This window comes from Stegastes partitus, unplaced genomic scaffold (assembly GCF_000690725.1).
Source record: "Stegastes partitus isolate 25-593 unplaced genomic scaffold, Stegastes_partitus-1.0.2 Scaffold1045, whole genome shotgun sequence".
NCBI lineage: Eukaryota > Metazoa > Chordata > Actinopteri > Pomacentridae > Stegastes > Stegastes partitus.
The window spans coordinates 1-14,127 of NW_007578776.1; the positions used below are offsets into that span (position 1 = coordinate 1).

General features: G+C 37.7%; 1 protein-coding gene across 1 annotated transcript; it reads right to left on the reverse strand.

Annotated features, from left to right (window-relative positions):
* Positions 1-230: 230 nt before the first annotated feature.
* On the reverse strand, positions 231-13,289 carry LOC103367403 (collagen alpha-3(V) chain-like). The gene is made up of 23 exons (XM_008295422.1): positions 13,177-13,289; positions 12,995-13,048; positions 12,783-12,836; positions 12,557-12,664; positions 9,865-9,918; positions 9,644-9,751; positions 7,507-7,564; positions 7,343-7,396; positions 7,204-7,257; positions 7,033-7,086; positions 6,904-6,957; positions 6,758-6,811; positions 5,813-5,866; positions 5,669-5,722; positions 5,534-5,587; positions 5,361-5,378; positions 4,728-4,790; positions 4,491-4,643; positions 4,265-4,400; positions 4,078-4,184; positions 2,212-2,283; positions 1,925-2,122; positions 231-897 (listed from the first exon to the last, which is right to left on the reverse strand). Exons 1-23 carry the CDS (start codon positions 13,287-13,289, stop codon positions 745-747), a joined length of 1,881 nt encoding a protein of 626 aa, XP_008293644.1. The 3' UTR covers positions 231-744.
* Positions 13,290-14,127: the final 838 nt, after the last annotated feature.

Genomic DNA, 14,127 nt, shown 5'->3' on the forward strand with positions numbered 1-14,127 from the left:
CTATAGTATGACTTTTTTTTTTTTGAAGTTAGGTTTTTGGCCTTTGTTCAAAGTTAATGATGACGCATGGAAAGGCAAAAAATTTAGCCTAATTTCTATATTGCAAATATTTTTCCCTCCCTGCTTAAAAATGAGTTAAATGAACTTAATCTTATGACTTTTAATGTGTAAAATCAGCTGAGTTAACCAATTCAACAAGCTTCAGACATGAAAATCATCACAGACTTACGTTCCTTTTACATTTTCTCACATTAATGAGATCTTTATTTGACATTAGGAACCTTCAGTTGTAAGTGTTAAAACCATTTTATAAAACATTTGAGGCTTCTTCATTTATAGAAGTGAACCTTCGTAAGAGTTTTCAACCCCGACAGAAAAGTCTGCAAGCGTTCCAGTTTTGTTTCCTCAAAAACTCTCCACATTAAATCAACTCTAAGGCCTCAAATCAGACAACTCGTGTTTGTCTGTTTTAAAATCAGCGAAAAATAAAAGCTGACTTGACATGAAGTTCACAAAACTTGAAGATTTGGTGCTATGAAACCATCACAACAGATAAAACAACAATTTTACGGTTCAATAAATACACAACAAAACACAGCACAGAGTCAACTCATTCTAACAAAATCAGACACTTAAAATACAAAGACAGCATAAATCCCTGCTTTACACAATATATGAAAAAGATATTTACAGCTTTTTATCAAACACCAGCAAACACACAAACACAGACGCACATCTCTTTGGTCATAAGAAGCAGAGGGGTCCCAGAACCACGGAGACCTCAGAGACCAGGTTGGAAACGCTGCTCGTCTTTACAGCCAGATCTCTGACAGGAAGCAGCTCCATGTCGCCTCGATGCAACTCTGTGCTTCCCCGAACCCTCACAATCACATCCACCTGGAAAAGCAAACACAAAGAGGACATGTTCAGTTAGTTGCCCCTGTTTGTGTAATATCCGGTAACTGGACCCTTTTATGGCAGCACATGGCAATAAAAGTCTTTTACTGCAATCAATCGTAAAGCTCCTGTTTATTACTTAAATCTTGTTTGTTCCCATATAGTATTTGGTAATTTAGTTGGTAACAATCAATACTTAGACTATGCTTAAGTCATTCGTTCATTCATATCGTTTGGAAATTGGTATCTTCAGTGAGAAAAGGATTTAATCTGTGCACACAGTATCTATGAAAAGTTCCCTTGGTAGTTTTTCTCTGTACTTGTTTTTCAGCTTTGAATCTTGGTCACTTTAATTTTGCCATTTTTGCACTCCAGAAGATTCATCTTGTCTTTAAACTATTCCTGTGTAGCTCTGGCTGTTTGCTTCGGCTCATTGTCTCACTGGAAAACAAATCTTGTCCTAACTTTATGGTCTCTAGCAGACTGCATCACATTGTTCTCCAGGATTTCTCTATATTTGGCTTCACATCATGATGCTGCCACGTTCATGCTTCACATCATGATGCTGCCACCTCCTTGTTTCACAGTGAGTACAGTGTATTTGTAATGATGTGAAGTGTTTGGTGTCCACTAAACATAGCGTCTATGCGAACGTCCAAAAAGCTCAATTTTGACTTCAGAGTCGCCCATATGTCTTCTAGTGAACTCTAGTCCAAATTTCATATGAGCTTTCTTTCAACTTCCTCTTAGCCCCTTTGCCATTAAGCTTTGACTGGTGAAGAACAGACAACAGTTATTGAAGCCACAGTGTCTCTGATCTCTTGACCATGATTGAATGTTGAAAAGCAACAAAAATGGAAACCTTGCAAGCAGGATGAATCCTTCTTATAGACATTGTAAATGCAACATGTGTACAGTAGCTGCAAATTAGATGCTTTCTTGTTTTTGAGATGCCTTTAGCACATAGCTATAATGTTAATCTTATTACAGTTAAAGACAACTGATGAAAAACTTTTTTTTTTCTTACCTCACAGTCTTTTCTGGACACTGTGATGAGCTGTGAATCGATTTCTTCGCCAGAGTCTCCCATCAGGTGGATAATCCGACCGGCTGTGGCAGCGCTGGACCGGTTTGCTGCACAGCTGAGAGTGATGCGCTGGAAGGATGTGTGGCTGTGTAACCGCAGAAACCTCAGCTGGACAACATCCACCCCAGTGTACTCAAACTGTCAGACACAGTAACACAGTGAGAAGGTCAAGTAATGAATGCTCCTCAGCCAATCAACAGATCATTTAACGTGCTGATTAGACTTACCTTGTTTCCACCATTTTGCTGAGTAGACCAGAACTTTGACGCCTCCATTTCTGGTTCCCTCATTATTTTAATCTAAAGAACAGAATATAATTCATATTTTTGATAAACATATATAATATTTGTTATTACATTTTCCAGAAAAGTAAAGCCCTTCTTTTCCTGGAGTTATTTAGGTTAAAAGGTCACACTGCCTTTGCCTCGGTGCTGTAAAGACCAAATTCATACTTTCTACATCTGTTTCCAGTTCTATTTGTACTCTAATATGTACATGCTGCTTTGTTAAATGGAAAGTTTTAATTTCCCCTCATATGGAAAACACACTGGGATCTAGCAACTGGTCAAAGGTTTCACTGTGGCACCATATCAGTGATTATTTCTGAGGTGTACCAATCACAGTGGGTAAACACGGCACAGAAATGAGGATTTCCTGCTTTGTTTGGTCTCCGCTGATGGAATGCATGTACAAATCAAAGCTCCACCAAAGTCGAGCTGATACTACTTCAGTTACAACTCTTCCAAATGATAAATTCTAAAGGTGTGGACGGTGATTAACAGTCTTTCCTCATAGCAAACGTTTGGTTTAAAAACCACTTGTTTTGGCTCATCTGGCACCTGGAAAGTCGACACACTCGTGCAGACTGTCCTTTCAATGGCAAGCTTTAGGCTGCAAATGGACTTCTGCAGAGGGGTTCACATGGGTAGATGACAAAAGTCATGTTTATCCTTGCAGACTTGGACAGCATGAATTGGCCTGTTTTCTCGTTTCCACTCTCAGACAGACAACTACCCTGAACAAGTTACTCAAGACCTACAGGCCATCCTAAGGTGTGGAACCACCACCAAACCTAATCTTGGAGCCTCTTGAATCTTCTCTGGCTCATCAACCACCACTGTTACTCGCCTAGGAAAGTGAGAGAGGAGTTCCCTAAGTCCAAACGCACCCCTACCACTGTCATAATCATAACAAAGTTGGCCTACTTTGTTCTGCCAGCTGCAACTGACGAATCGCTGACTGTGACTGGACTAGGTCAGTAAATTTGTCTTTCTTCCTCAAAGATCCTTTTAAAATACTAATTCAAAGAACTACCTCCTCGGACCATCTGAGGTGGAACAAAGTCTGTTTGCCGTCAGACTCAAATTACTTTGAGACTTTCGGATGTGCACATCGTAACAGGGGCCTTCGGTACCTTGTGGACCGGGAAGGGTTTGGTCCTGCAGAAGGATCCTGGGTCCTTCGTTCTTTTATTATGTATAGTCTCATCTGGATATTCTTCTGTGGTCAACAGCAGGTTCCTCTGAGGAGTCAGTTTTGCCTCCTTTGAGTTTTCTGACTTTCTGCCTCAGCTTGACGGCCTCTTACCAACCTGCTCGTCTCACCTTGTTACCCTCTGCCACCCATCCAGCTTCGTCTCGTCCTTATCAGACGTCATGTTCAGCTCTTCAAACAACCCGCTCAGCCGCTACACACCATCACCAATCCTTCTATTGGTAATAAAACTACTTTCTGAACCGCCACCATTGTGTTGCTTTCTGCCTCCGGCTCACAAATGTAACGCCGGCACATAACATCTCTGAGTATAAAGACTCGTGTATGCTTCTTCGTCTACTGGAAGTCCTCTGAGAAATCAATTAAAACTGTAAACACTGGTGTCTTTAACAGATTGCAAAACATTGTCCTGGGAAGCGGAGGCAACCTCAGTGGACATCTGGTGTTACATAGGGTCTCACAAAAGTATACAGAACTGTAAAACCATGGGGTCGCATCTCCTGACAGGAAGCTGAACTGATTCTATGTTCTGTAATTGGACTGTACCGTGATGGGAAGCGACCCACAGCTCACATGAATGTTGGTGAAGACGGTTTTACCTGTGAGTGTAGCGGGTCTATGCAGGTTGTTCCTCCTGCAGTGAAGTTACAGAAGACCTTCACAGCGTCATAGGGGCAGCCTTGGTTGGGGTCCATGTAAAAGTAACCTGAAACACAACGGACTTGGACACGGATTCGGCACAAAGTGTGTCATCAGAAGCAGCCACGAGCCCAATGAGATACCCACCATCATTCAGATGTGGACGTACGAGTCTCAGCTCGTGGCAGGTGGTGCCGGGATCATCTCTGGTTCCTGAGGGCCAACTGAAGGATTCCTCAGCTTCATCTTCTTCAGACAGTCTCCTCGATAGCGTCCTGGGCTGCTACAGAGGGATCCATCATTCAGTCAGACAACCCAGAAACACTCCCTGAAGATAAACAAGCAAGTATGTTTGAAGGAATCTTGTACCAACTTTTCGCTTCAGGACGACGGGAGTTTTCTCTGAACTCTGTGCAGCTTTCAGACTGTTTCTTGCACTGGGTCTCGTTTCGGGCCTTTGCTCAACTCTTAGACCAGGTCCTCGTGCAGGTATTGATCCGAGTCTTGGTGCAGGTCCTGGTTTTCCCTGTCAGAGCAACAACAGGAGATAAATCTTTATGTTATTTTGAAGCTGTAATCAAAGTTCTCATGGATCTCGATCAGGTCTTACCGGAGCTCCACGCTTCCCCTTGACTCCCTTTGGTCCTCTGCTGCCTCGGGCACCTTTCAGTCCCTGTAAAGGCCCAAACAGTGAATGACTAAGAATGAATGAGGATTTATAAAGATTAAAATCTCTTTTGTAAAGGTAGGGCTGACAACAGAGGCTCAAAGCTAACCACAGGATTAAGATAAAGAAAACAAAACCCGTCTAAGGAGCAGCAGCTGAGCTACACGTCTTCTTATGGGGGCAGAACTGGGCATAAAAATAAATGTGGCAATAAAAACAAATCCTGAACTAAAAAAAAGGAAACACTGGACTTAAAATATTTGTATTTGAACAAAAAGTTCCACTAAAAAATTAAACACAGATATTAAAATGTCCTTTTATTTCGATGATTTTTTTGTATTTTAACGTTTCAGTGACATTTTTCTGATTTTTTCTTCATCCTGTCTGTCTCCAGTGATGTTTTCAGGTTTCAGTCTTGACTTTGTTGTTTTGGTTTGGACAGGAAGGTTCGAGGGGAGCGGCAAGGAGTGCAGGATTTACATGTCATTTGCAAACACCAGCTAGTCTCCGCTGTTTGATCCTGATGTAAATAATGTGCTTTACTGACGACATAAACAAACATATTCGGCCTCTTACCTTCTTTCCAAGGCGGCCCTGCAACAAAAAAAGAACAATTACAAACAAGCAAACAAGTTTTCTGTCACATCTTGAACATCTGTCCAGCATATGAAGCTTTCTCATGAATGAAACCACAAAGTCCTGTTTATTTTAATTAACTTTTATAATTAGTGAATTTTAAATAAACATACAGTAATTCCAAGGAGGCCTTTCTGTCCACGTGGACCTCGAGGTCCGGCGTCCCCCTGTGGAAATCATTCAGCTCATTAATTACTCATAGGCTGTTTTTAAAAACAACACCAACACGACAACAAAACAACAATTACCTGCTTCCCTTTTGGACCTGTTTGACCTTTTAGTCCCTGCAAACCAGGATTCCCCTAAAACAAAAGGCAGAGTCGACACAAATCAACACAAAATGATGCTTTGAGTTTAAATTGTTTCACGATTAATTATTCATTTTAACCAACTTTTAGTCCTGGTGGCCCGATCGGTCCCAGTACCCCCCCGTCACCCGGGAGACCCTGAATGTAAACAAACACACAACTTTTAAAGTGTAATTTTAAGACTTTAAATTCATGATTTCTGTGTGATTTCTGCACATTCGTCAGGAATTAAAGTAAAGATCCCATAAATAACTGTGGAACTGACATTTGTCTAAGTTCTCTATTGTGCACAGCAAGTACACTTTGGCCAACAATAAGAAAAACGTGTATAATTATGAAACAAAACACATTTTATATGTTTAAAAAAGTAATTATCTGTAAAACGAGGAGATGCAGTGCCATGTATGTTGTAAAAAAAAAAAGTGTTTTTACCAATTTTAACTGTAAAGTTTTGAACAATTTACTGTTATTTTACAGATTTCAACTGTTTTGGATGGATAATAACTGGCAAAATAGCAGAAAAAAAAGTTTTCATTACATGTTTACTATAAAAAAAAAAAAGAGGCCAAAACTGTAAATAACTTCCACATCAAAAAGAAGTATTTTTACAAATGATAATTAGTTCTTTTTCAGTGTTTAATCATAAATTTACACTATTTTTATTACGTTTAAATCAGCAAAAAAATATTGTTTTACAGATATTTGCAGTCATTTGAAATAAAATTACGTTAAGGAATTGCAAATAATCCTATAAACTGGTAAAATAAAGATAACGTCGAGTAAAATCACTGAGGAAAAAAAAGTAATTTACGTGTTGACTGTAAAAAATAAGCCAAATAACGCAGTTTTAAAACATTTAAATGAGATAAAAACGTGATTATTTTACAGATATTTGCTGTTTCTTTCACCATTTTCACAGTTTTCTAACATTACAGCATTCCTCTATTTTTTAACATATTTTTTCTGGCAGATTTTTTACATTTTTGCAGCTGGTTTATGTATTTTTTTACAGTGTACGTGAGACTTTACCTTCGTTCCAGCTCTTCCAGATCCGCCCTTCTCTCCTCTCAGCCCTGGAACACCCTGAATCAACACCAGCGATGATGCAAACAGTCACATAATCAGTCAAACACACGACTAATGATCATATTCTGCTGGTAAATAAACGACTGTACTTTTGGTCCAGCTGGTCCCGGAGGTCCGTGTTTTCCTTTTGGTCCAGTTTTACCCTGAAAGGTGCAAAATCATCGGGTTTGATGACACAGTTCACTCAGTATTTAACTGAATAACCTGATACTTGGTACCTTAAAGCCTCCTGCTCCGGTGTTTCCTCTGATTCCAGGAGACCCGAGGTTTCCCTACAGAACATGATGTATTCAGAACCACGTACTGCGGCTGGAGAACTGAAACAGATGCTTCTATGGGGGAGCATTGTCCTGTGATTATGGTGCAGGGCTGCTTGTTTTTTAACTTACCGTCTTCCCCGGCCGGCCTGGTGCTCCCGGAGCTCCTCTGAAACCAACGTCGCCCTTTGAGACGAGCAGAGAAGGAGTTTAATTGATGAAACAAAGCTAAAGAAACATATGAAACTTCAGGACAGTGAGCTTCTCCTACCTGGTCTCCTTCGTTACCTTCGACCCCCAGCAGCCCGTCCAGACCGCTCAGACCCTGAGAACAAGATCACACGACCAGAAAACAGTCATCGACTCAGAATGTGGATTAAAGCTTTGCCTGATATTTCAGAGTAATATCTGTGTTTCGTCCGTTAATAGGGATACTTGCGGGTTTTCCAGGCGGCCCAGTGGGTCCGGGCCTCCCCATCGGGCCTTCAGCTCCCTACAAAGACGAATGAGCTCACAATTTATTTTAAGTTCATTCAGCTAGGAGGTTCCTCTGCTGCCTTAAAAATGTGATTATTATCAGTTCAAAGTCACCTATGAGCTCTAAAGGTGTGACATTAGCTGACGTTGATTGATTTAACTCGATAAAACAAATTTAAAATCTTAAAATATCAAAGTCAAGGTTGCAGACAGGCTTGTTTTCCTTTAATATTTAAGCTAAACTCTTAATTCTTCATTTAAGATTGAGAATTTTTGACCAGAGTCAGCACCAAGACAATCTGTGAGCTACATTAAAAGTGTGTAGAGTGTAGGAGCGGAACTTGTTTTTGTCACAGTTTTACAAAAAAAGAAAAAACAGGTGTGTTTTGTGAATTTTAAATCTGCAGCAATGCATCCTGGGAAGTCATCATTCAACATCAACATGCCTCAAGTGGTCTGAAAATTAAAAGCTTTGACATTTTAGACTTAATAAACTAGAAATTTATACATTTATATAAAGAAAACTAGAAAAAAATGAGTTGATTTGACTGATTTTTTACAGTGCAGGTCAGACTGTTCAATCAGAGGAAACATTTCATTACGTTTTACAGGCTATTAAATCATCTGTCTGTGGTTTTGCAACACCAAAAGTGTTAAAGACGGTTATTTATATGTGTGACAGATGCAGTATTTTATGCAGATAAGTTAAATAAACCGTCACTTTTAAATTCCTTTTTTAAAAGCTCATCATGAGTTCTGATCTGGAAAAACAAACTTTAGTTCTAAGACCACAGATTTTCTCTGTAATATTTGCTTTGTGGCTTCTGTATTAGAGCAACAGTTTAATTTAATCACTTTTATTATTATTATTATTATTATTTTATTTTATTTTTTTTTAATTATTTTTTTTAATGACAGTTTAAAATAAAACTCACACTTTTCCCGGCAACTCCTTTGGATCCTTTCCTTCCACGCTGGGCTTGTTTTGCCTTAATAAAGAAGACAGTGAAGGAAATTTCCAAATGCTCATAAACTTAAAAAAAAACTAAAGAATTAACAGTCAAGTGACCGCATGCAGCACCAGGCGAGGAAAAAACAAATATATCCCCCAAAATAAAGACTAACACATTAAAAACAAAACCAGCAACACACATCATTAAAAAGAGACTTCAATACATGTTAGAAATTAAATAAGTCATTTAATAATAGTTTAATTAATCAGTAACACATACAGGAAATATTTCAGAAGTTGTGCCTTTTTTATGTAAAACATTTTAATGTTTTAAAAATAAATCTAAATTAGTATTGTATTTATATTAATGATGGGTTTTCATGATATTCTGCATTAGACGTGTAAATATGTATTTTTTAATTGATATTTTTTGTGTAGTTCAAGAATTAAAGAAAAAAGGAAAAGGAAAATTCTTTAAAATTACATTAAAATAAAGATTATTCTAAACTTTACAAACATGTTTGTGAGTTTGGTTGCCTGATAATATCAGTAAAATGTCTTTTTATTTGACAAACAATAAACAAACAAAATAAATGTATAATAATAGTTTTTCATGATACATCATATCAGGCGTGTCTGTCTTGTTTTAAATTTTAATGATATTTTCATGTAGTTAAAAAAATGCAGAAGAAAATGTGAAAAAAAATGTCTTTTTAATTACATAAAAAATTATATAATTAATTATACTTTATTCATATTATAAAGCTTAGAAAATAGTTCTTACAAACATGGTGGTCAAGTTTATGTCAACAAATAATAATAATAATAATAATTAAAATCTAATGTTTTCATGATCTGCTGCATTAGACGTGTTCATTTCGTCTATTTTAGAAATTTTAATAATATTTCTGGGTGGTTCAGTTTCTTTTTTACAGAAAAAAAGGGAAAGACTGCAACTTTTTTTAGTGTAACAAACTTTAAAAATACAAAAATTAAAAGTTCTAATAAATAAGTAGGACATAGTTTTAAAAATGCTCTGAAAATAACAGAAAGTGAACTTTAGTGTGAAGCAGCTGCAGTTGTTCAACAATTAAATGTTCGTTTTAGATTTAAATTTGTGCAGAAACGATTCCTTCTTCTCACCTCTGGACCCTGAACCCCTTTAGCTCCTGGAGGACCAGGAGGGCCGGCGGGTCCAGGTCGACCTTTAGAACCCGGAGAACCGACAGAACCTTTCCTCCCCTCTGTGCCCTGAAAACACAGCGAAAGCGTTCTGACATTAAACTAAGAGTTTAAACGTCTGACCCTTTAATACCACGTACGGATCAGATTTACAGGCTGAAGGTTAAAACATGGCGTCTTACTCTTGTTCCTGGTGTCCCGGACTCTCCTTTGGCACCTCTCTGACCTCTGATGCCCTTTAAAACAGGTTGAACCACATTCTCAGACGCTTCGTTAAAAACAAGCACACGATGAAGCAGAAGATAAAATCTCACCGCGTCGCCTTTAACGCCTCGACGGCCCGACGTTCCCTTCTCACCGCCGCCGCCCTGAATGACAGAAACACGGCAGAGACACGAGCAGGAAGAAGTAAACCTCAGTGAACACAGAGAGACTATCAGAATGAATGAATGAATGAATGAATGAATGAATGGATGGATGGATGGATGAATGAATAGATGGATGGTACATTACACCTTTGGTCCAGGGATTCCAGATTTGCCCTCAGAGCCTCTCCTTCCTATCAAACCCTGAAACAACACATGGAGTTGTGTATTTTTAGGAACATGAAGCTCTAATGAAGCAACAAAACAAAACGTTTTGCTAATCAGGCGTTAAGTCGAGTGTTTTCTGTGAGTTTTACAGTTTTCAACAGCCAAAATATGAATATCAGTCTTTTTGAGTTACGACGACATCCAATGAAATAATGTTTAACTAATAAACTACACTGAGTCGGAGGAATTCACTTTTTTTCTGCAATCAAATGTATTTTAATGAACTGTCAAAAGCTAAATTGACTTGAATTTAGTTTTAAATTAACTAAATGTAAGTTTCAATCCCACACAATATGAAGTTGATGCCATTACCAACATTATTATGTCGACTCAACCCATCAGAACAATGTTACATATAATATATATAATAATAATGCATTTATTTAAATAGTGGGAATATGTCCCTATACACTCTCAGGGACCTAAACTCTGAATTCATTAACATAAATAAAAAAATAGTTAAATAGATAAAAACATTACTTTTTGGGCTGATTTGACGTCATAATTGAACCAATTTGATATTTTGAGTAATTTCAACTCAAATTTCTGCATCAGTTGATTTAAAACTGAATTTAAGTCGATGTAACTTAAAGAAATTCACTTGATAACTAAACGTTCCTTCACCTTGATTTCAGGATTTCAAGCTAATTATCATAAATTTTTTTACCTAACTTATAAACTTGTGTTTATAATTTGTCTGTAATAAGTCCATAATCCTTTTAAAAGGTAGAAACACCAGAAGAACAACCGGATTAGGAGTAATCAACTTAAACAACATGTGTTTATGCCACCAGTCATTAAGTAATTAACTGATTACGGAGGAAAAGCTCATATTCCTCAGTGTTGTTTGAGAGCTGAACATAATTTTAAGTTGTTAGAACTTTAAAACATTTTTTAAAAAAATGCTGCCAACGGTGATTTTAGTTGAGCTCAAACATATTGAACTTTTCTTACAGAGTAGGTGTTATTGTGACAAATATGCTTCCAGGAAAAACCTTAAGTGTATTTTTTCTCATGAGTAGCTGAATAGTTGTAAATATATTAATGTGAAGTCAAACCAGACGTACTGATGGTGACGGTCCAGTTGGTCCAGGAGGACCTAAGCTGCCGGGCGGGCCCTGAAACGACAAGAAAATACATTTTTATCGTACTGATTTGTCCAGATCTCATTAAACGATGTGACACACTGAACACATGACTCCAGGACATCAGCTGACCACAGACTGCATCTTCTCTATTTAATAATCAGATCATCTTGCTGTGGTTCTGACCGTTAGTCCTCGGAGCCCCTTCTGTCCGTCGCCTCCTGCAGCCCCGGTGTTGCCTCCTGGTCCGAACCGTCCAGACGAGCCTGATGGACCTCTGGTACCGAGCTCCCCCTGTGGATGCATCATCATCATCATCATCATCATCATCATCATCAGAACCTTTACGGACTCTCGGGTTCAGTCCACATCACTGTTTGTGTTTCTGGGTCACACCTTCAGTCCTGGGACGCCGTGTTTTCCTCGTTCTCCTGGTGAACCTCCGTATCCCTACAAACAGGACGACAGCGCCGAGGGAACACAGTGGTTAAAATATTCAGCTCAATATCCAGTCTGTGTGGATACGACGTGTTTGACGTCATCGGCTGCAACGCTTCTGGATGTCTGGACGCCGTGTCAGAAGAACGATGAGAATAATTCCAGCTGCTGGAGCCCCGATTACTGAATTAATTCTAATTTTCTAGCCGTCATTTTACATGAAATATAAATATATATTTGTTAATGTTTCATAAAAGATATTTATACAATAATTGAATGAAAGAAATACATATTAAGTAGATGTAATTCTAAATTATATATATTTATATATATACAAAAATAGAATTTATATGTCTAATGTAAAATAACTTTAAAAATCTGTATAACTGAGAAAAAAATGTTTACATTTCTTTTTTTTTCAAAAAAATTGAGATTTTTGGACACAGAAAGACAAAAAATTTACAAATTTATCTTAATTTGCAAATGTTTCCTTGTTCCTTCAGATATATTTCTAAAATTAGACACAATTAGTGACGATTAACTGATTAACTTAATTGATAAATCTTTGTTTAATATTTTTCATGTTTATTTTTTTTGTATTTTTTAAATTTTTTACATTAGAAGTGTAAAATTACAGCCTTCATTTGCGATTTTATTTCTATGTTTGTGCAGTTCAAAGATACATATTATTATTAGTATTATTATTTGTTGTTGTTGTTTTTATATGTCACAGATGAAACTGTAGAAATCAGTCCTACATGTTTTCCTGGTGCTCCGGTTGGTCCTTGAGGTCCTCGGTTCCCTCGTTCACCTTCAGCTCCTTTTGCTCCTTTCTGTCCAGCAGGTCCAGGTTTCCCTTTATCGCCCTGAAACATGAGTCAAACTAATCATTTGTAGAGTTTTAAGAGTGTATTTTTTCAAAGATGTTATAATGATCAGAAATAATTCAGCAAAATTAATTTTTAATCCATATTTTTCACTCACAGGTTTGCCTTTTGGGCCGACGGGTCCTTCAGATCCCTTCGATCCAACGGGACCCTGAACACATAAACACTGAGTTACACCTGATAACAGTCAAACCTCAGTGTTAACATCAGCAGATCTGATCGTGTTGTGTTTTCTCTGTCAGATGTTTTATCACCTTTGCTGTCTGTTAAATGGAAAATTAAAAAACCAACGCAGTCTAATCGATCTACCTCCTCACCATCGAGACCAGCGACTCCCTCCGGTCCCGGAGCTCCTCTGGACCCCTGAACACACCACATGCCAACACAAACAGAACCGATGGAGATTATCCACATTACTGCACCGCTACGCTCCGTTTTCTGGCCAAGTTTAGAAAAAGTGAAGAAACTTCTCAGTAGAAGAACAGCTTCACCTTCTCTCCTTTGACACCAGCGGCTCCGTTTGGTCCTTGAGTTCCGTCTTTACCCTAAATGTGGAGAAAATAGAGCAGCAACGAATATCATCCTGCAGAGATTTAACGAGCATGTGTCGTGAAAAAGTCTGCTGGTGCATTTAAATGAGCTTTTTGCTGTGTTTGCATCTAAAGTCTGCTTGTTTTTGTCATCATTTGGCTGCAAAATAGTGAATAAATAACGAAATAGTCTGTAAATACAGAAAAAAAATTACATTCATGATTAGTTCTACAATAAAAATGTAAAGTTAATGCTGCAAACACAAGAATTAAAAATTAAGCTGAGATGCTGCAATGGTTCAAAACAGTTTAGAATTTTTTTTTTTTTTTTAAGAATTACACTTTTTAAACTTTTGATGTTAAACTAAGAAAGCTGAAATGTGCAAAAACTACGAAAAACATCTATAATATGTAAGAATATGTGTATTTATGTCATTAGCAATTAAACAGACAGCTCTATAGATCTGCTACTGCAAGTTTATTTGTATAAAACATTTTGTTTTCATTACAGTTTGTTTATTTTGAGACAGTTCTACCAAAAATGACTGAAAATCAATTCAGACAAAATCAATAATATCTAATGTATCCTCTAAGACAGACACTGAAATACACTGACGACATATGTGACATGTTGATCAGAAATCCTGAAGGTTCCTGTTACTATCTACAAGCTACAACCAGCTCAGGTTGTTTAAAACAACAAACTATGACGCCACCACTATGCAGACGACACCCAACTCTACATCAGAGGACTGTAATCCGATTACAAGTGCTCAGTAGCTGCGTTGAGCAAATCAACGATTAGATGTGTCTGAATTTTCTTCAGTTAAACAAAGACAAAACTGAAAAAGTTGTTTCTGGAGCCAAGAATTAAAATCCAGCTTCGGTCTGTGATGTTAAAAACCTCAAACC